Genomic DNA, 22,014 nt, shown 5'->3' on the forward strand with positions numbered 1-22,014 from the left:
AGGGTGCCTGCAAACTTCTTTCAGAAGACTGCTCGCTTCCCTGTCCCTCTCTGCCAAGGACATAACCCTGGACAGACAGGAATGTGTCCTCCACTGGCAGTGCCAGGGTGGTAGAGGAAACTCCCTGTGCCAATGCTTGGCACAACTAGACTCTTTGGTTTGGGTGTTTGCAGATATTTCTTTTACTGAAGATAGGCCGGGGGAGTGGGGGTTGGAAGAGATCTGTCACTCATGCCTATACCGTAGTCTGTCCTTGAGTGGGAAGACAGGTTGGCATCTTCACAACCTTGCCTGGAGACCATTCTGACAGTGGTTTGGATGCCAGGGAAATGACTCATTGCAAGCTCTGATTTCATGAAATGGCTTAAAGAAAGGAGCATGACTCATGGGCCAAATGCACGTGGTTAGTGTGGACTTGGTAAATCAGATGTGCGCACCCTACAGTTTTCAGCATACAAGTGTTTACAGGCTTCTGGAATTCAAAAACACTTGCCAGCTGTGACTCATATGCTTTGATATATTGGCTTTTGGGTGGGAGTTTATGGTGAACCATCCCCTGTTGACCCTGAACAAAGCCTTCTTCCCCTTGTGCCTCAGTTTACTCATCTGTGAAATGAGGATTTGGATTGAGTGATGGCCCAAATTCCCTTTAACCCTTGTTTCTGTGATTCTGCATCTGTGGTTTAAGAGCACAGAAATCAGAAACATTTCTTTCCGTCCTCTTGTCTACAAGACTCTTATTTCTGCCTTGCTTTTGCTTATGGATGTCTCTGTCCTTCTCCTTGCATTGAGGAGGATGGTTGTCTCTGGCTAGCTGGGGCTGGGTAAGGGAAGCCTGCAGGCCATAAGGAAGCTAGGTTTGAACTCTTGTGCAGCTGCACTGAATCTTGTCCACCTCTTCACTTGGGGAGACTTGCTGATTCTGGATACCTGCCTTGTTCTGTCGAGCTGAATCTGCCCTCTCAATACCGGGGGTCCGTGAGCCCCCTGGGGGCCTTGGCACTGGCACGGGTTAGCTGGCTGAGCCCAGAATGTGGTGGTGGCATTTGGCTGGGGTGCTTTGCAGTCTCAGTGCTGAGGTGTCTGTCTTGTTTCCTCTTTCAGACCGCCGATTATTCTACCATGGCCTCGCTGGCTGGAGGGCTGGACGACATGAAGGCCAACCTGACCAGCCCTACCCCTGCCGACATCGGGAGCAGCGTGCCGGGGCCACAGTCCTACCCCATTGTGACAGGTGAGGGCCCCTGGGGCATGGGGGGTGAGTGGCAGAGAGAGAGAGAAAGGACGTGTGTGTGACGAGGAAAGCGGCTTCTTGGTGCTTTTGGACTTGATTGGCCATCTTTGTCTTAATGAGGTTATGAGGTCCTGGAACAGGTCAGGCAGGGGACTGCTGGGGCCAGAAGTTGTGGCTTCGATGAGACATGGCTGTAGACGCTCTGATAAAGCCAGAGGAGAGCAAATGGCAAACGGACGATGGGCTGGGAGGGGGGCCAGGGAAGCCTCGTGTCAGAGGGGCTGGGTGATTTCGGGGCCCCTGGGGGTGGGGCTGAGTGTTCAGAGCGCTGGGATTTAGCCCTCTCAGGAGAAAGGCAGCCCTGTTTGGCATCAGCCTGGAGGATGAGTGGGATTCCTGGCAGATTGTAGATTTCCAGGCAGAGGTGGAGTTAAGAAGGGCAGGAGGTTTAGGCTTCCTTTCTGGAAGGCTCGGGACCAGCTGCTTTAGCTGTCAGTGTAAAGATGAAGAGTTTGGGCCCTGGAGGCACACTGCTGGGTTTGAACTTGCCATTGACTAGCTATGTAAGTTATATAAGAATTCTGGGCTGTGGTTTTAAGATCTGTAATATGGTGATAGCACCCAGCCCACAGTGTTGCTGTGAGGATTAATGCTGTAAACATATGAGGTGCTTAGACTCTGGTCTAGCACACACAAGCACCCAATACATGTTGCGATTATGACTCCTCTCATGGTGGCTGGTCACGTCAGGCTCACTGCTGTGAAGGGGCTGGGCCAGGAGGGCGAGACAGGCAGACACCCGTCCCTGCTCCAGCAGCACTGGGATAGTTTGGACGGACAGACTCAGCCACCAGCTCCGGGAGGCTGTCCGACCACGCAGGCAGAAGGCAGTCTTGGACACTTCACATTAACAGACAGTGATGGGCTAGGGATCACACTTTGGCCAGAGCCTTGAGGTCCAGCCTAAGGTAGCGGGATGTCCCTGTAGGTTGGTAGGCAAGACACAGGAAGTAGTGCCAGAGACAAGGGGTTCTGAGAAATGTGAGTGGGCTGTAGTTGCATCAGGGCTGGATTCGGGTTAGAACTTTAGGCAGGGGTGGGGGCCGGACGAGACAGGCTCTCTCATAGCCTCATGTAGGTCCCAAGGCAGGAAGGGCCCGGCTCTGAGACTGGGGCTCGTGGGGCTCAGGCAGGAGCAGCCAGGACTCTGGGCACCGCATGGAGATCAGTTAAGAGGCAAGAGTGACTTGGTCCCCTGTCTACCTGAGATGGGGCAAGAGCCTGGAGGGCTGCTGAGCCTGCAGGTGGGGAGGTGTCAGTAACGGTGCAGGGATGCGGGAGAGGAACTCTCAGTCAGAATGAACTTTTCCTAACATCACAAGTGTCCCATGAATCCTCTCCCCTGGGGTCATGAGAGCCCGTGACAAGACCTCTGACAGCATCCCCATTTTACAGATGCAGAAACCGAGTCTCAGGGAGGGGCAGTGACTTGCCCAATATAAGGGGTAAAGGGGAGAGCTGGAGCCGGCCTTCAGTCTCCTGGGTCCTTATTCTTTCCAAAGAAGCACAAATAATTGGGTAGGGGGGTGCGGTAGGGTAGAAAGAAGCCTGGACTAGTTAATAATAATAATAAGTCACTTTACTGAGTAGTTACGGAGTACCAAACATTCTGGTAGGTGAACTTGTTCTACCCTTGGAGGAGCCCTGGGAGGTGCGTACTGTTATGTCACATCCACTTTGTAAACAAGGAAATGGAAGCCCGGGGCACTTAAGTAGCTTGCCAGAGGTCACAGCTAGTGAGCAGCAGAGGTAAAATTGAACAGCAGGCCAGTACAGTCTGCCGCTCTACCACACAGATAATCTGGGGGCTAATCCTGGCGCCATCACTTCCTTGCTGTGACTTTGGATGTGTCTCTGATCTCTCAGGGCCCTTGTGAGGATCACATGAGATCCCCGAGGGGACTGCTCTGCAGAGGGAGGGTTTGTTATTGGGGTTGGGGTTCATGGGTTTAGACAGATCACAGGAAGACATATTCTACCATCTGCACAAGCCTATTTAGATGGAAAATAATCCAGTAAACGCGGAGACTATAGTTGCATTTCCGAGACTCTTGTCTACTGACGTGGCAAACTGGTGGCCAGCTGCCCAAAGGGCTAATCTAGCCCACAGATATGGTTAGTTGGCCCCATGTAGGACTTCTTATAAATTTGAGTCAACATTGAAAATTTATAAATCTGGATCTCTGGCTTCCCTTGAAAAATCAGAGGATCTGGCCAGACTGGGCCGTATTCCCACATGGTCGTGGTAGACGGGGCCTTAGTGGCAGCAGCCCCTGGAGACATGGCCCCCACCCACCTGCTTTCTCATTATCTTACAAGCCTAACCTGGAAAGGAATTTGAGTTGAATACTCCTGATTTAGAAAGTTGGTGCTAAAAGCCAGCTGGGTGGTTTAGCTGTCCAGGATCTGCAGAAGGTAAGTGTGGATGTGGGCTGGGTTTTCAGGTAAACCCTTGACCAAAGACTTGTTTGTATTATGATCAATCTATTTTAAAGTCACATCACAGAGCAGAAAAAGAATATAAATATCTCAAAGTCAGAATTATGCCTAATGTTGAAATACTAAAATTACTCTAATTCTAAATATATAATACTTATATAATAGTATAAAATTATAAATATAACCATTAGCTTTCTTGTAAGTAAATAATAGCTAGCTAGAAAAATAATAGGGGAAAACATTAACAATAGCATCAAAATAAAAAAGGTAGAATGCTGAGGAATAAACTTAACTTTAAAACTCCACTAAGGAACATAAAAGAATAAATGGAGAGATATAGCTTGTTCTTAGGTAGGAAGACTCAGTATCATGAAGATGTCAGTTCCCCCAAAGTAATATATTAATTCAAAGCATTTTCAATCAAAATGCCAACTTTTTAAAACTTGTCAAAATGACACAAATACTGGATAAATAAACACTCAAGGTAGCTAGAAAAATTCTGAAATAAAGAAATGAGTAAAACATAGCATATTTTAAAATGTTATGATAAAGTTACAACAATTAAAACTGTTACTGAAAGTGAAGTAAATAGGCAAATGAAACAGCATGGAGCATCCAGAAATAGATCCAAATATATGTGGGTGTTTACAGATACAACATTGCAAATCAGTGGAGAAAAGGTAAATCATTCAGTTAATGGTGTAGGGACAGTTAAGCCTGTTGGATCCATACCTCATTCTCTACATCAAAAGAAATTCCAGGTTGATCAAAACTTTAAATTTAAAGAATGAAATCATAATAAAACTAGAAAAAAAAATAAGGGAAATTTTTTAATAAACTTCGAGTGGGGAAGGCCTTTTACAGTCTGTTCCAGGGAGGACTTCCCTGGTGGCACAGTGATTAAGAATCCGCCTGCCAATGCAGGGGACACGGGTTTGAGCTCTGGTCTTGGAAGATCCCACATGCCGTGGAGCAACTGAGCCTGTGCACCACGGCTACTGAGCCTGTATGCTGCAACTACTGAAACGCACGCGCCTAGAGCCAGTGCTCCACAACAAGAGAAGCTACTGCAATGAGAAGCCCACACACCACAACAAAGAGTAGCCCCTGCTCACTACAACTAGAGAAAGCCTGCGTGCGGCAACGAAGACCCAATGCAGCCAAAAATAAATAAATAAATTTATAAATCTGTTCCAGGGAATTCCCTGGCAGTCCAGTGGTTAGGACTTTGCGCTCTCACTGCTGAGGACCTGGGTTCTATCCCTGGTTGGGGAACTAAGATCCCACAAGTCGTGTCATGTGGCCAAAAAAAAAAAATCTGTTCCAAATACAAAAGGTAAAGAAAAATGATATAAACGACTGCTTAAAACAGAAATGTTTTATATATGTATGTAAAAACACCCAAAAAAACAAAGAATAAAATACTTTTTTAAAGTGGAGCACAGATGACAAAAAGCTAATTTCCTTAATATATAAAGAGATTTTGAAAAACAAATAAGAAGAAAAAAATCAGTAGAAAAAACAGGTAAACCAAATGAACAGGAAAAAATACAGATGTCCAATGGTATAGGAAAAGACATGCACTTGACTCATAGTTTTAAAACTACAAATTGAAATAATCATGAGATACTCTTTTTTTTTGGCCACACCACGCAGCTTGTGGGATCGTGGTTCCCCGACCAGGGATTAAACCCGGGCACACAGCAGTGAAAGCCCACATCATAACCACTGGACCAGCAGGGAATTCCCAGGAGATACTTTAATAAAACCCATTAGCTTATCAAAGATTGAAATGTTTCTTGAGGTCCAGTGTTAGAGAGGATATGAGAAACAGATATTTCCATACACAGTCATAGGTGTATAAATCAGTGCAACCATTTTGGAAAGAAATTTGTCAGTATCTGTCAATATTTTAAATGGACATACCTACTATCTAACTCAGAACTTTTATATGCACTTTAAGGACTTTATCTCAAGATATATTCACACAGATGCACAGTGATACCTAAATCCATATAATAATGACAGAATTATTTATAATGAAAAACAAATGGAAAAAACTCAGTGTTTATCAATAGGAGTAGGTTAAATAAATTATGGCTCCTTCCCACAATAAACTACTCTGCAACCATTAAAAAGAATTAAGTAGAGCTATCTGTGCTGACATGAATAAATGTTCAAGATATACTTTTAAGCAAATAAACAATTTGTAGAGTAATATGTTTAGTATGATTCCATTAGGGTGAAAAAATATAAAGGACATACACACAGAGGCATGGACACACATGTGTAGATCAGATGTATGCATACGAGGATTCGGGAGGAGAAGATCCCCAGCCTCTTCCCCTGCTTAATGGGACCCTGTAGTGCTGTGCTGACACCGGGGTTCTCTGCTCAGTCCCACCCAGTGTCCCCTAGGGAATAACAAATATTTACATTGCCCCTTTACTCTCCTGAATTTAAGTTCATAAAAAATATAGTCTATCTTCACAAGTAATTTCAAATAAAATCAAAATAATACCCTAATTATAAGATAAAGGAGAAGTGAAAGTGAAATTGTTTATAATTAACTGCTATGTACTTTGATAAGTAAATATTTGGCATGTCTAAACTGCCAGACATAATGGAGTAGCCCATGGCTCGCTCCATGCACAGGATCACCACGAATGCAACCATCCCGAACACAGACTTAACTGTGTTTCACATACTGTGAGTGGGATTTTACGAATAGGTGAGGAACTCTTGGCAAAGCTCCAAATAAAACAAAGTACAAGCTTTGCTCAGTTTACACAGTAGTTGCATTCCTAGAAAATTCAGTGTTTATTAAGACCATGGAAACTGCAAGTTCACATTAATATGAGAATGAAGTTCCGTTCTAGATTTAAAGAATTATAAGCAGATTTCTCTCCTACCACCTACATGAATGTTGGGCAGGACATGAAAATAGTGCAGGATAAAGGCAGATTCTTTGTTGTGTGGGACTGTTCCACCACAAGCCAATAACACCTGTCAATCATATAAAAGCCCCCAGAAAATTTCAAAACACCCTCTGGGGGCAGTTGATGATCCCAATGAGAGCTATTAGAACACCTTGAAGGAATGCCCCTGAGAGCTGTTAGGATGGGCCTTCGTGTCACCACGTGGCATTAATTTAATTCCACCTGTGCTCGTGGATGTGTTGACACAGTCCTGAACTCTTCAGGGAAGGGCTGAGTCTTCCAGCCCCACCCGTTTTCCTTCTCCCCTCCTCACAGGGTGCTCAGCTAGACTGCCAGCCTGGGGTCTAGGAAGCGGCTGGTCTGTGTACTGCTCCACCCTAGCCCTCACACTCCCGCTGCCCAGGGAGATCTCATTAGAGAATGAGTCCATGTCTCTCCATCATTTATATGCCATGTTAAATTTTAAGTTAAACTCCTGCTCTACCAGCCAGGGCCACGGTTTAGAAACTGCTCACCATTTGCAAAGCAGTGACATGGTCCGCCCATTCCTACATCTTCAGCAGTTTGGGCCTGTCCTGATTGGGACTAATTATCTGCAGGTGTATCCTTGGGCCACAGGCCTGCTGATGGGGCAGCCACTGTGCCTACCTGCCAGGGAGGACAGCAGGTGGATACCAGCAAAGGACCTGGCAGTCTTGCCCCTGGCTGTGCCCACCTGACCCTTTGCCTGGGAAAACAAAGTAACGGGGCTAGCCTGTGTCCTTTCTGGCCCCTTCCCCTGAGGACCGTCTCTTTGCATCACCAGTTGGAATGGCAGGTGGAGACTGAGGGAGGCTTCTTCTGGTTAAACAACTTTGGGAAACACCTGCCTGGTGCATGACCCAGGTCCTGGGGTCTGAGGCATCCCCTGGGCACTGTCCCCTCTAAGCAACAGGGAACATACATGGGCCAGTGGATGAGCACCCACGAAGACAGACAGATGGCTGCCGAGTCCACAAGACCACCAGCTCTGATTTGCTGGTATCCCCCAGGCTCAATGTTTGGAGTCTCTGTATCCCAAACTTGGTACCTGAAAGCAAGTAAGTCCATCCTCTTCCACCTTTCTCATCTGAGCAATAGCTGAGGGCTGAAGGAAAGAGCACTAGACCCAGGAGTCAGAGGAACAGGTTTAAGCCTGGACTTTGCCACCTAACTGTCCTATCATTCAGCAAATAGCTTGTCTTCTCTGAGCCTCAGTTTTCCTCTCTATGAAATGGGGATGACAATTCCTGCCCTGCCTGCCTCCTTTGGCTGTTTCGAGGCTATAATGACACAGTGACGGGGAAGAGTTTGAGAGCCACTAAGGGGGCATCTAAGTGTGTGTGGGCCAGAAAGGAGATCTGGAATGTCTGGGATCCAGGGTTGGCTCTTTCCAGCCTCCTTTGGGGCAAATATCCGACCACAGACAGGCAGGGTGGGAGGGTCCTGCAGAGCAACTGCTCACATCACAGTCTGAGAGACCCTGGTTCAGAGGTGGGAGGTGACCTACTCAAGGCAACATCCAGTGAGTTAGAGCTGGATCTGGGGCTTATCCATGGCCCTGGCTTCCACAGCCTGCTGCCAATATGTGGTTGGATGGACTAAAAAAAAAATCCCAGTTTAAATTTCCAGAAGGCATTTCTTTTAGCATATGACTGAGAATGTCAGCAGCAAAGCCAGACTGCCTGGCCTTGAAGCCCAGCTTCTCCATATTCTAGCTGCGTGACCTTGGGCACATTACTAGCCTCCATGCCCAAGGTCCCCATCTGTAAAATGGGCCCCAAGATAGCACTCCCTCACAGGTTCCCTGTAAGGATTTCATGCATGGTCCACGCAGTCTTGGCCTGGTGCTTGGCACATGGTAAACACTTAACGAATGGTATCTATTAGTATGTTCCAGGCCTTTCTGAACGACCGTTTGCTTATCTCTCTGTGGGGAGCACCTCCTTTGACCTGTTTTTTATGAGACTTCTTTTTTTTTTTTTTTTTTGGTTATGCGGGCCTCTCACTGTTGTGGCCTCTCCCGTTGCGGAGCACAGGCTCTGGACGCGCAGGCTCAGCGGCCATGGCTCACGGGCCCAGCCGCTCCGCGGCATGTGGGATCTTCCCGGACCGGGGCACGAACCCATGTCCCCTGCATCGGCAGGCGGACTCTCAACCACTGCGCCACCAGGGAAGCCCGGGAAATGCCTTTTAACTGTATAAATGAATGAGTGAATGAGGTGCTGAGAGGATGGGGCCATTTCTCAGTTCTTTCTCTGCTGCCAGTTGGGCCCAGCCCATAATCAGGCCTCAGGGACTCTGGAAGTTAGTGGAAACTTCGAGGTTGGGTATCCTGACCCGTCACCCAACCCTGGGATCTATTCTATATCAGGACTTGGTTACCTCTAGTGATGGGGATTTCACTAGCTCAAAGGCAAAGAATCTTGAAACAGGACTTACCTGAAGCTGCTCTCCATTGAAGTGATTTCCTTTCCCACTGGCAAGGCAGAGCTGAACTGTCAGCAATGTCTGAGCCGGCATCCATGCTATGAACTCAGACCCAGGCACTGGCATTCTGGGTCCTCAGGGTCCAGCCCAAATAGTGCTTTTTAAACTAAAAAAAAAAATCAGAGCCCACATTTTACAGATCAGAGGAAGACAACCCAAATGTCCATGAGAAGGGGACTTGTTCAATAAAGAAGAGCTCACCCGTAAGATGGAGTACTGTGCAGCTGCAGGAAAGAACGAGGAGGTGCTTTATGTCTTGATTGGGAAGATCTTGGAGATATATTATTCATGAAAAGAAGCAAGAATAATATATACAGAATGCTACCTTTTGTGTAAAGAAGGGAGGGGCAATGGGAATGTGTATTTGTTCACACAAGCATACAGAAGTTCTGGAAGGATACTCAGTAACCACGTTTGGGCATAGATGATGAAGTGGGTGTAGGAAGAGGACTTCTTACTGAATATCATCTACATTTTAAATTTTTTGAACGTTATATATATATTAATATATCACTATCAAAAATTTAAATTTAAAAGTTCCTTTAAAACTAAGAGATTTTACATAAAGGCTAAAATGTCTAACTTGTTTTGAAAGATTGGAAGACTGTCCACCAGGGTCCACGTTCCCACGTGGCCACACGAAGGGAGCGTTGAGAAGGGGCCATCCCTTTACATCAGCCGTACTCTCCTGTTTGTCCCAGACTCCACCTGGCCAGCTTCATTCACTGTCCTTGCCTGCTGCTCCCTGTGAGTCTTCAACCTGCCCCAGCCCCTCCTTCCTGTCTCCTCTGGCACCTATTCCTGCCCAATAGAAACCCAGGCCAGGAAAGGCTGACCACAGGCTGTCCAACTGGCCTTGCCTGTCCCTGATTCCAGGCCTTTGCTCACGCTGTTCTGTCTGCCTGGAACGGCTTTCCCCAGATATCAGCTCAGTGTTATAAGCCATCCAGTGGGGAGGGCCTGGAGTGCCGAGTGTGAGGTTTTCCAGAATGTGTGACAATCAGGCATTTCAGCCCGGTGCAGTGATGTCACACTCTGTCCAAACTAAATGTTGTGAACCTGCTTCAGGGGACCACAAACAGAGAGAAAACTCAGCACCCAAGATTGGAACTTTCCCCAGAAAAACAAGGCTATTTGCATTCCAGAAAGATTCAAGGTGAATCCAATTGGGGATTAAAGTATTAAATAGACTCACAGTTATAGATTCTAGAGAAATCTAGAATTTTGGAATCTAAATGTTTGGAAGGATACTCAGAGGTTCAGAGAAGCCAGAGGTCTGATCATTTTAAAACCCAAATGAAATTCAAGCATCTCTGTAATTAAAATGGACATCAAAGGAAAATATGATTTGCTTTCAGGTTAGCACAGTGTTCCTAAGAACTTTTTGTTGAATAAATGAATTATTGTTTGTGTAAGGAGCAGTGTCAATTAAAAAAAATAATTTCAGGGGAAAGTACTCCAGTTATTTCTGACCTTGCATTTTGTAGGATAAAAATTAACAAAGGTGGATGGCCATTCTGGTAATGCACTCATAGATTTTTACACTTGCGGGCAGCTTGGAAGCCGACCTTTCCAAATAGCCTTCGAGCAGGGCTCTGGGCCTCCAGCTTCCCAGCTGACCCTGCTGTGATCCATCTTCTTAAAATAGCGATTTCATTAGCTCGTCCTCCTGGTCAGAGATCTCCACTGCCTTGCCATTATCTGCAGGAGAAGACACACCAAACTGTAGCTCCTGGCAATTAGCAGAGCGGTTGCCATTCATCATTCCTTCATTCTCTCATTCACTCACTCACCTCCCCATCAAAACCCAGCTCCTCCTTCACATCAGACCTTAGCCTAGGCTGGGTCTTGTGGCTGTAGGGTCTCTGCCCTCAACATACCCATAATTTGATGAGGGAGGTAAATGTGGATACATGTACAGGGCAAAACAAAACAAATAAGAAAGAGAAATACCAGGGAGAAGCCAAGTGCTTTTGAAGGCGTGGAGGAGGGAACTATTGCTTCTCTTTGACTGTGGGGTTTGAGAACATTTTGTGGGAGACCACATGGAAGCTGCTCTTGGGGAGCCACGAACTCTTGGTTTCTCTGCTCTGAAGCTTGGTCTAGTCTGTTGCAATACCCCCAGCTTTACTAATCCCTTTTAAATCACGAAGGAATACGTGCTCATTGTAAAATAAATTCGAATGGTACGGAAGTATATGTAAACATGTGACTGTATCCCTTCACCCCGTTCCTAGCCTTTTCTATTGTCAGCAGAGTTGATGGTTTGGTAAATATCCTTCCAGAACCTTTTCTATGCATATAAAACGGTATCAGATTACACACATGTAGTTCATTTCCTACAAAGGGGTTTTTGCTCTTCATACTGTTGGTCAGTTTTTTAAAAATTTTGTTTCATGCTTTATGGACACCCAACATGTTGGTAGGTCCAGAACTTCCATCCTTTCTAATGTTCTGGATGAACCATAATGAACTCTTCTCTAGTAGTATGGGCTAAGGAATTCCTACCTCAGAGCTAAGGGGTGAATCCCTCTCAGTATTTGATACCTGGGCTGCAGACAGAGAAGGACAGGGTCCAGGAAGGGAAGCGGGATGGGAACCTTGGCATCCACGGGCAGCCCAGGACTGTCAGCTTAGAGACAGCAGACTGGGGGCCTGGCTGCTGCCTCCCACGTGCTCAGGGGTATGGGAGGAGGAGATGTGGCTGCTCTGAGCTCATCAGGGGAAGCCACAGGGAGGCAAGCTGTAGCTGAGTGCAAAGAAGAATTTTTTTTTTAACAGTTTCATCTCTCTGAAGCTGGAATAGGCTGCTCTGGAGATAATAACAGTGATAGCTAATGTTTATTGAGCATGTGTTATGTGCTTTGGTTCATTTCACCCCTTACTCTATGAAACTAGGTACTATTTTTGTCCCAACTAACAGTTAAAAAGAAATTGCCTGAGTTCACACAGCAGTAAGTAGCAGAGCTGGTTTTCTCCTAACCCCTGTACTGTACTGCCTCTGGTGGTAATAAGTTCCACATCATCAGAGGTATCCAAGCAGAGCTCTTTCACATTCACCTGCAGCACAGTTAGACTGGCGGCCCCTGGGGTCTGTGGAAGCTGATCAAACTGTAGAATCTCTTGTACAGTCTCTGGAGCCAGACTGCCTATCTTTGGGTCTCAACTCTTATCCCACTTATGAATGGGTGACCTCAGTTGCAACTGTGTGTATGTGCCTCAGTTTGCCCACCTATAAAATGGGAATAGAAACTTGCTACATGGATTAAATGAGTTAATATTTCAGAAGCACTCAAAACTCTGTCTGGAACATGGTAAGTGCTGAATAAGTGTTGTTTTAAACATCTGGAGCTCAGGAAAGCAGCCTAAGCCAGAGAGCCAGGTTTTGGGGTCCTCCACAGCAAGGGGATGGAGAAGGAGCTTGCCAGGGTTGGGATCTGTCCAGCGGGGAGCGGGCCTGATGGCTCCCTGTTCTGGATGTTCCACTGGCCTCCTGTATTCGTTTCCAGTTGCTGCTGTAACAAATTACGATGAACTTCACGGCTTAAAACAACACAAATTTATTATCTTACAATTCTAGAGGTCAGAAGTCCTAAAATCAAGGCTGTATTCCTTCTGAAGGCTCTAGGGGAGAATCCATTTTCTTGCCTTTTTCAGCTTTTTTAAAAAAATATTTATTTATTTATTTATTTATTTATTTATTTATTTATTTATTTATTTATTTTTGGCTGTGTTGGGTCTTTGTTGCTGTGCACGGGCTTCTCATTATGGTGGTTTCTCTTTGTTGCGGAGCACGGGCTCTAGGCATACGGGCTTCAGTAGTTGTGGCGCAAGGGCTTAGTTGCTCCACGGTATGTGGGATCTTCCCGGACCAGGGCTCGAACCTGTGTCCCCTGCATTGGCAGGCACATTCTTAACCACTGCGCCACCAGGGAAGTCCTTTTCCAGGTTCTTGAGGCTGCCCACGTTCCCTGGCTTGTGGCCCTTTCCTTTGTCTTCAAAGACAGCAGGGTATCATCTTTTGTCCTCTTTGACCTCTGCTTCTGTTGTCACATCTCTCTGGGACTCTGACCTTCCTGCCTGTCCCCTATAGGGACTCTTGGTGATTATATTGAGCTCACCCGGATAATCCAGGATTGTCTCCACGTCTCAGAAATCCTAGATTTAATTACATCTGCGAAGTCCCCTTTGCTTTGTAAGGTGACATATTCACAGGCTTTGGGGGCCATGATTCTGTCTACCACACCTCCCCGGTGCCCACTATAAAGGTCTCCTTGAGGACTCTGCATCCCCTTGTATCCCCTTGTATCCCCATGATCTGGGAGGGGATCGGCACCTTTTTTGCTGTATCTGCCTGACTTCTCCCCACCACCTTTGTGAGCACTGGCTGGTCCTCACTGTGTCTCCTCCATCTGCCCCAGTATTGTGACAGTCGTGCCCTCCCCAGGTACCTAGGGTCAAGAGACTGGAATATTGGTGCTCCTTGGAGATCATTCGCATCACTCCCTCATTGAGCAGATGGAGACACGGAGGACTGAGAACTCAAGTTCTCCCCACATGAGACAGCTCCAGAACCCACGTCTCTTGGCTCCCCCTCCTTGCCAGACTCAGCCTTCCAGAACAGAACTTTCCCCCTCTCCTGTCCTCATTTTTCAGCCTGACTGGTCCACTGCCATGCACTGGTTCTATGCCTGATGGAATCCTTTATTCAGGCCTTTTTATCACCTTCCAACTCAATGACACCCAGTCCTGACTCCAAGCCTTTGCTTCTGCTGGTTCCTCTGCTTAGGATGCTCCTGTTATTTGCCCAGAGGTGACGGTAGTCTGCTGAGAAAGGAGGAGCAATGGGCTGACTTGGATCAGGATCACAGATCTTCATTCCAGCTCTGCCATAAGTCCCTGGCAGAGGAGTTTGGGACACGCTTTCTCTCTCTGAGCCTCCGTTTTCACATCTGCCCAATGGGAATTTATCATCCTGGCTCATCCTCTCCTTGCAGGACTTCAGTGAAGTGTACGTGAGCTGTAAGAAGCTATAGCCTTTCTTTTGACCTGACTGTCCCAGGTGCTCAGGTCCTGTGTCCCCAGCAGGGAGGTGAGTGTGACCTGGTGCAGGGCTTTGCCTGTGAAAGGCTCTCACGACACCTGCTGAGGGCTGAGGAACCAGCAGGGCTGCCAGTCTCTGTCCATGTGACTTTAGGGCATGTCTCCAGGGAGCAGTCCTCAAGCGCTGCCTCCTTCAGGAAGCCCTCCCCAATTACCCCACAGTCAGAGTGATATCCCCCTCTCTGGGCCCTGGATCAGCCTACTTGTTATCCCATTGTGCCTTGACTTATGATTCTTTGTGTCCAGCCTGACTTTGTCCTTAGACTATGAGGTTCTGAATTGTCTTCTGCCTACCATGGGGCATGGAACATTGTAGGTACTCGAGAAGTGTTTGTTGAATGGATGGATGGATGGATGAACAAGTGAGCTGTCTAATATGTTGGGTTGCTACTAATCACCCCAAACCGTACCCATCTAGGTTATTATCAAGGTTATTGACATGATTTACACACTCACACACACATCTTTGATGAGCAAAAGGGACATTTGAATGCAAGGTATTATGACAATTATTATTTCTCTCCAAATGCATTAGCTTCTACTGGTTTGCAGCCTTTTTTTTTTCCCCACCAATGTTCACAGCCCAGAAAAAAAATCTCTCTCTAATTTATCTCTATTAGCTTTTATTTTCATTACCCAAGAGGCTATAGAACGTCTACTCCCACCCCTAGATCTTCTATAAATGTTTGGTAAGGCTGGTTTTGGCACGAGTCCTTAGGGGGCACCTGCTGCCTGTCCACACTTTCCCATCCAGAGGAGTGTTTGCCTTTCTGGAGCCACGAGCTCCTTTTGTAACCCTCTGTTAACCCAGGTCCAGGATGGTGTCACACGCCCACCTCAAGGATAGGGTGGCCAAATAGCCTGTTTGGAGGGTTGACCTCTGGAGTGGGGACTAAGGTAAGGGCTCTTTCCCCAGAGCTGGTCTCAATCCTGAATAAGATCTAGTAAGGCAAGAGTCACCAGCAGGAGTGGTAACTACTCCTTGCCTCCCACTCACCAGGCAACAGACATTGTTCTAAGCACGTTACATGTGTTAACTTGTCTAAGCTGCAAAACAACACTGTGAGAAAGTTAGTTTTATTATCCCCATTTTACTGATGCCAAAACTGAGGCACAGAAGAGCACAGCAACTTGCTCAACGTCACACACCTCCTAAGTAGTGGAGCCAGGTTTCAAATGCATACTGTCAGATTCCAGAGGCCACACACCTGACCATTGTGCCACACTGCTCCTCGCCAACCTGCTGTGTCAGGGGCAGTCAGGCAATCTGGCCAGAGGAGGTCCAAGTTGGGCAGAGCCCAATTTAGAGAACAGACCACAAACAAGGCTGTTGAGTAGATCAGGGCCATGCATGGGGGGCACGTGTGACATGGCTTATCTTGATCCCGGGTGCTATCTGGTTGAAGAGCATCGGGCTGACTCTCCCTCCAATAACCAGCACCGTGTAGGTCAGCCTGCACCCAGGCAGACCTCAGCAGCACAGTAGGCCCTCAGGGAAGGTCCGTTGAGTGGATGGGCAGATGACAGTGGCACTTCCAGCAACTCCCCACCTAGACCCAGTTGCTCTTTTGTTTTCAGGAAAGAAAGCAAAAGAAAAATAATGGTCACTGCTTTCCTTAAACAGACTTTCTTCCTCTTCCCCTGGACAAGTGCCCGTGGGGAGGGTCAAGCCAGTTCAGCCCTGGTTCTCTTCAGGAAGAAGTCAGCTAAAGCAACAGCTCTTCACACAACACCCAGCACAGCTTCCTGCTTTCTCATCCTCTATTGCCCTGCCTGCCTGAGAGCAAAAAAGACATTAAGCAACAGTCCAGGTGGTCAGGGGTGGGAAGCCTTGGCCCAGGTGCTTGGGCAGCCCGGCAGGGATCCACCACGGGGTGGCAGGGAGGACACTGGGGTGGGTGATCAGGCCCCGCTGGGCTGTCCTGGTCCTCACGCTGAGAGCGGGCTGGGGTGGGAGGGCTCGCCTGATTGACCGGGGCCTTGGGGTGTATGTCCTCTCTTGGATTCCTGGGATGGAAGCATCATGGTCAAGGTGGCTGGGTTTGGGGAGGGGCAGGGGTGGCAGAGGGTGCCCTGAGGGGCTCTGAGCAGTGTCTCTTTCCCAGCTGGCCCCGCAGTGTTTCGGTGTCTTTCACAACAAGTAGTGTCAGCCCTGGATAATTATTCAAAAGGTGTTGCCAAAAGGAAGACCCTAGCTGTCACGAATAGCCATCTGTGCCAATATGGGGGTAGATTACAAAAGGTACCTGTGGTTTTATTATTATCTTTAAATCTCTTTTGTATAATGAGGCTGATGGAGTAAAAGATTCCCACAGAGCTCAGCCTGGAGCCACGGAGCCCAGGGTAGGGCTCCCTGGCCTCCCTCCTCTGGTTCTGCAGCCCGGGTCAGCCGGCTCCTACCCCAAGGCTCCCAGGGTCTGGTCTTAAGGGCCCGGCCTCTGGGCTGCCTGGAGCTCGCCCAGAGACTGCGCGGCTTCTCTGTGGGCTGAGCACACCTCCGGCAGGGACTGGCCCTGCCCATGTCCCCGCCCCCAGAGGAATCCCTTCTTTGACCTTTGTAATTATTCCTGTTCAATCTTCCTTCATGTTTTTTCCTTCCCCTTTTCAAGGTGCTCAACTCCTGCGCTCCCTCCAGTGTATTAAGGATGTGAGTGAAATTGATGACTGGGATGTTTCAGGTCTTTATGATGATGAATGACTTTCACTGCCAAAGCTTTTATTGTCTGTGATTTGGGAAGAAGGGGGAACTGATATATCAAGGCTGCCTGTCACACCATTTAATACAGTTATAAATCCTGACGTCACTAACTGGTGGTCAGGAGCTGGAGAATTCCACCAGCCGCCGCTTTGCTGAGCCTTTATGGATTTTTTTCCCTCTCGACTTTCTTTGCTTGACTGTCACAGTTGTGTTTTGGGAGGGGGGATGGGAACAGCTGGATGGTGACTCTAAAAATCTCAGGGGCAATCTGGTCCAGGGGAGAAAGTGGGAGGCCTCCCCACTCTAAAGTAAGGGGAAATGGCAGGCCTTTGATTCTAAGGTGAGCAAAGAAATTGTTCAGTGAAACCAATTCCTAAAAGTATGCTAATAACTTCTTGCCTGTGCACCACCCTTTACAGTTTACGGATTGATTTTAACAGCTGTTATTTTTCAGAGCTTCCTTCCATCCTTTGGGGGTGGGGGTGTGGCAGGGAGAGACTTGAGCCCCATTTTGCAGAAGAGGAAACTGAGGCTCGGCAAGGTGAAGCGACTTGGCCAAGGTTATGCCACACCAGGCAAATGCAGAGGGCAACTCCCTGGATGAAGCGACAGAGCATCACTGTTAGGGATGGTGGTGTCAGACAAGGCATGGTATCAGACAGCCCTGGGTTCCAATCCTAGACTCTACTGTCTAGCTGCTGGTCATGGGATGGTCACTTCAACTTTATAACCCTCAGTTTCCTCACCTGGAAATGAGAATAACACTCTTCTCATAAGCCTGTTTTGAGGATTCAATGAGATAATGCATGGAAGAGTCTTAGCAAGGTTCTGCCCCCATCAAAAGTGCCCAATAAATGTTTTTAAAAGATGGAACTACCATGAGAGAAGCACGTGGTAGATGTCACAGGAGCAGAGGAGGGCCACCTATGCCTTTCTGAGCTTGTGTGGGAAGGTGGCCAAGGAAGGCTTCCTGCAGGAGGTGACATTGGAGTTGATCGGAATGAGTAGGAATTAGCCAGGCTCGGGAGGGCGGATGAGGAAGAACATACCAGGCAGAGGGAACAAGTGAGAGAGGCAGGAACAGCACCAGATGGGTGAGGAAGAGCCAGCAGCCCCAGGAGTGGCGAGTTGTGCAGCTGAAGATGAGAAAAGGTCAGACCACAGAAGCTTCCGAGGACCTGGGATCGTAACCTCTGGATTCTGGGGCTCCTTGAGGGGTTTTAAGTAGGGGGCGGCATCTTCCAAGAACTCTCTCTGGGGACTTGACAGAGGGTGAACGTAGTGTGGACGAGACCAGCAAGAAGGCTGAACTCATCGAAGATGGGTGTAAAAGTCCAGGAGAGAAAGGAGGAGGACCTGCACTGAGGCAGTGGATACGAGTACGGAGGAAAAATTCTGAGGGGTAGAATTGGCGAGTCAGATGTAGGGGATAGGTGAGACACGGAAGTCAAGGATGGCTCCCCTGGTTGGAGTTTGGGGGACTGGGTGGATAATGGAGCCACCAGCTGAGACAAAGATGACAGGAAGAAGAGCTGGTTTGGATATTTTCTGGTGGCCCAGGGACGCCCAGGTGGAAACGTCCAGAGGGTGATGGAGGAAGGGTTAGGGCTGGCGATACCAATTTGGAAGTCATGGGCATGGAGGAGATGGGTCACCTAGTGAAGATGCATAGATAGAAAGGCCTGAGAGCAGCAGAGCTCTAGGAAGAAACCGGAGAACAAGGATGGCTAGAGAGAAGAGGCCATGGAGAAGTCTGGGAAGAGGTGATTGGTGAAGAACAAAGCAGACCATGAATGCACTCCATCTGGGAGCCTAGAGCCGTCACAGCCCTGAGGTGGGAACAACAGAATTCTCTCTGGCTGCTTAAGTAGAACTTAAGACTCTCAAGAGGCCCACAGAACCAGGCTTGGAGGCTTCACAGCCAGGAACCACACCTGAAACAGCACAGAACTGGTCTTGTGGAAACGCCACACCTTGGCCTGTGGACACAGAGCCCTCAGCTCACGTCGCTGTCACTGGACACCAGATGTCACCAGTAGAACCTCTATCCCACAGGCACCTACGTCTCTGCGTCACTTGCCTCTAGACTAACAACTCACACACGTGTGTCTACTGGACGGAGCCAGGATGGCGCCTGTGCTCCAGCTGCAAGGGAGGCTGGGAGGTCAAGCTCCTGACTTCTGCTGTGAGGAGCCTAAACTCTTAAGGTGGAAAATTCCCAAAACAAAAGAAGGGGGCTTCCCTGGTGGTGCAGTGGTTACGAATCCGCCTGCCAATGCAGGGGACACGGGTTCGAGCCGTGGTCCGGGAAGATGCCACATGCCACGGAGCAACTAACCCTGTGTGCCACAGCTACTGAGCCTGTGCTCTAGAGCCCGAGAGCCACAACTGCTGAGCCCAAGTGCCACAACTACTGAAGCCCGCGCGCCTAGAGCCCGTGCTCTGCAACAAGAGAAGCCACTGCAATGAGAAGCCCGCGCACCGCAACGAAGAGTAGCCCCCCGTTGACCCAACTAGAGAAAATCCCGCACGCAGCAAGGAAGACCCAACACAGCCAAAAATAAAATAAATAAATTTAATAGAAAAAAAAGACTGATAAAATGTATTTAAAAAAACCCAAAAAACAAAAGAAAGGTGTTCAATGGTGTGAGTTGGCCAAAGATGTTTGAAGAATTAGGGAGCAAGCAAAGAGATCCAAGCTAGCAGGACTGAGAAGCACCATGGCTTTGGCGGTTAGGAGGGTCTTGTTCTTTGAGTCATTTATTGACTACAGTCAACCGCTTCCATAGGATTTGAGGCATCATTAAATTCAGACCCAAGGACGTCTGCACACAGGTCAGAAAGCACCCAAAGAGTGGGGGAAGTGACTGTACTGGTCACCAGGAAAGCGCTAGAGAGAAGCTGCAGTGGGCCCTGGAGCCTGGAGGTGGGGTTGGGCTGTTTCTCCAGGATTTGATGACTCTTGCTGAGTAACTGGACTAAAGAGTAAGGGAGAGGGAAGAAGCAAGGACCCAGTGGCCCAGTCCCAGCCCCAGGGAGTTCTGGGGGTGGCTAGAGGCACTTCCCTTTGCTAGAACTGAGCTTTGGCTGGCGGCTTTTCTCCAGTGGGCATGATGGAAAGTTATCACTCAAAGAGAAAGCTTCCTGTTCTTAAGGACACAGACTCCCAGTACCTGACATAGGGCTTGGCCTAGAAGAAAGGCTTGGAAAGGTTTTCTGAATGAATGAATGAACCAGTAAGCATTTCTTTGGCCCCAGCTGAGCACCGTGCCGCCTCCACGGGAAAACAGATGAATGAGTGGGACACCGTCCCTGCCCTGGAAGGGTTCAGTCTTGTGTCTTCTACGGACAGCCATCCTGGGCAGCCTGATGAGCGCTGTGACGTGGAGCGCGCACAGGGGTTCCGAGAGGACTAATGGGTGGGCAGGGCAGGGCGGGGCGGGGCATCTGAGAAGGTTTTCTGCAGGAGGTGGCGTGAGTGGTGTTTGCCCAGAGCCGCCAAGGCAGAGCAGCAACATTGCTGAGGTTTGGAGGCGGCTGGGGGAAAGCAAGCCATTTGGGACTGGAGCCGGGGCTGGGGAGCTGGAGGCTCCACTCCTTCAGCAGGAACGGAGGACAGCGAGGAGTCTGGACTTGATGCTGGGGTGGTGGGGGTGAGGAGTGCAGGGTCCGTCTGCAGAGGGGCTGGGGTCCTGGAGGAGGCTGGAGCCGGGCAGGGAGACAGTTGAGGGGCGGGTGGTGACAGGCGTCTGCGCTGGGGCCTGAGCTGGCCGTGGATGCGCAGGGGCTGTGACTTGGTGATACCTCCCCCAATGCCCACCCAGGGGCACCGGTGGGAGAGGCTGGGCCGTGGGTGCCAGGGTGTCCAGGACGGGACTTCCTGGTCAGGGGCGCCCTCATTATGCCACTCAAGACAGTGGAGACACGCGGGCTGCCTCCTGCTGGTGTGTGGAGCGCAGGCAAACCACATGAGATGCCATCTCGCTCCTAATGTGTACCCGAGGACAAAATTAGATTGAGAAGTAAATGGAGCCGAAAATTTCTAAAGCATTTCCCGTCAAGAAGCTGTGTGATTGCGCGTTTTAATGCGCGTTTTAATTCTCCCAGCCCTCCTGCATGGCGAGGTTCATTTTGGTGGGGACGGCCGAAGCAGAAGGAGCTCGTGATGGGAGGGGAACCTGGGCCCTGGGGCCTGGGCAGGAGGGGATGGGAGAGGCCTTCGACCACGTGCTGGCCATGAGTCCAAGCTCCACGATGACCTGGTTTGGACCTCAAATAAACCTGTGAAGTGGGTATTATAGCCCATTTTGTAGACAAGGAAACTGAGTGGCAGAAATTAGGGAACCTGCTGAGACCACATAAATAGTGCTTGGTTGCCGGGGGCAGCAAACACCGGCCCTCCGGACTTTAGAACTCAAGCTGGTGCCACATTGGGTTGTATGTTTGAATGTTTCCATTTTTTCACCAGAAGGGGCTCTGGCTTCTTCCTCGCTGTCATTCTCATTTCCTCCATCTCTCCTTCCTCCATTTCCAAAGCCCAGGAACCCTGGGAGGCAGGGCAAAGGGTATATCCCCATTCTGTGGATTTGGAAAGCGAGGCTCACGGAAGTGCAGTCATTTGTTGGTAGCACAGAGGGAAGAAGCCAGTGGCACATTCTGGGAAGTCTGATTCTTGTGTGTGTGTTCCCCTACCTGGTCCTGTCCGGCAGGTTCAATATATATAAAGATGTGACAAAAATCACGCACACGCACGCACACGCACACGCACCCACGCGCACACACACAAATCGCACGGCAGGTTTAGATACAAATGGGCAGGAGCCTGGCTTGTTCGCCAGTGCCCACACCTGTTTGGATCGGGGGCTGTGGGAGCCGGACGGCCTGGGCCTACTGTGTGAGGCAGTCTGGGAAAGGCCTCGCCCTCAAAGGGGCTTCTTCATTCACCTGCAGTATATAGGCAATTAGTGATTTTCCAACAATTAAGTTTTTTATTTCTGTTTTGTTTCGTTTTCGTTTTTGTCAAGAAAACTTTT

The 22,014-nt window shown here is 48.7% G+C and overlaps 1 protein-coding gene across 1 annotated transcript in view; it reads left to right on the forward strand.

Annotated features, from left to right (window-relative positions):
- PAX5 (paired box 5) overlaps window positions 1-22,014 on the forward strand; it is a 175,652-nt gene that overhangs the window by 96,017 nt on the left and 57,621 nt on the right. Inside the window, exon 7 of the mRNA XM_060153394.1 lies at window positions 1,105-1,234. Within this exon, the coding sequence (XP_060009377.1) occupies window positions 1,105-1,234 (130 nt within the window). The remainder of the gene's footprint in view (window positions 1-1,104; window positions 1,235-22,014) is intronic.

Source organism: Lagenorhynchus albirostris, chromosome 7 (assembly GCF_949774975.1).
Source record: "Lagenorhynchus albirostris chromosome 7, mLagAlb1.1, whole genome shotgun sequence".
Classification (NCBI taxonomy): domain Eukaryota; kingdom Metazoa; phylum Chordata; class Mammalia; order Artiodactyla; family Delphinidae; genus Lagenorhynchus; species Lagenorhynchus albirostris.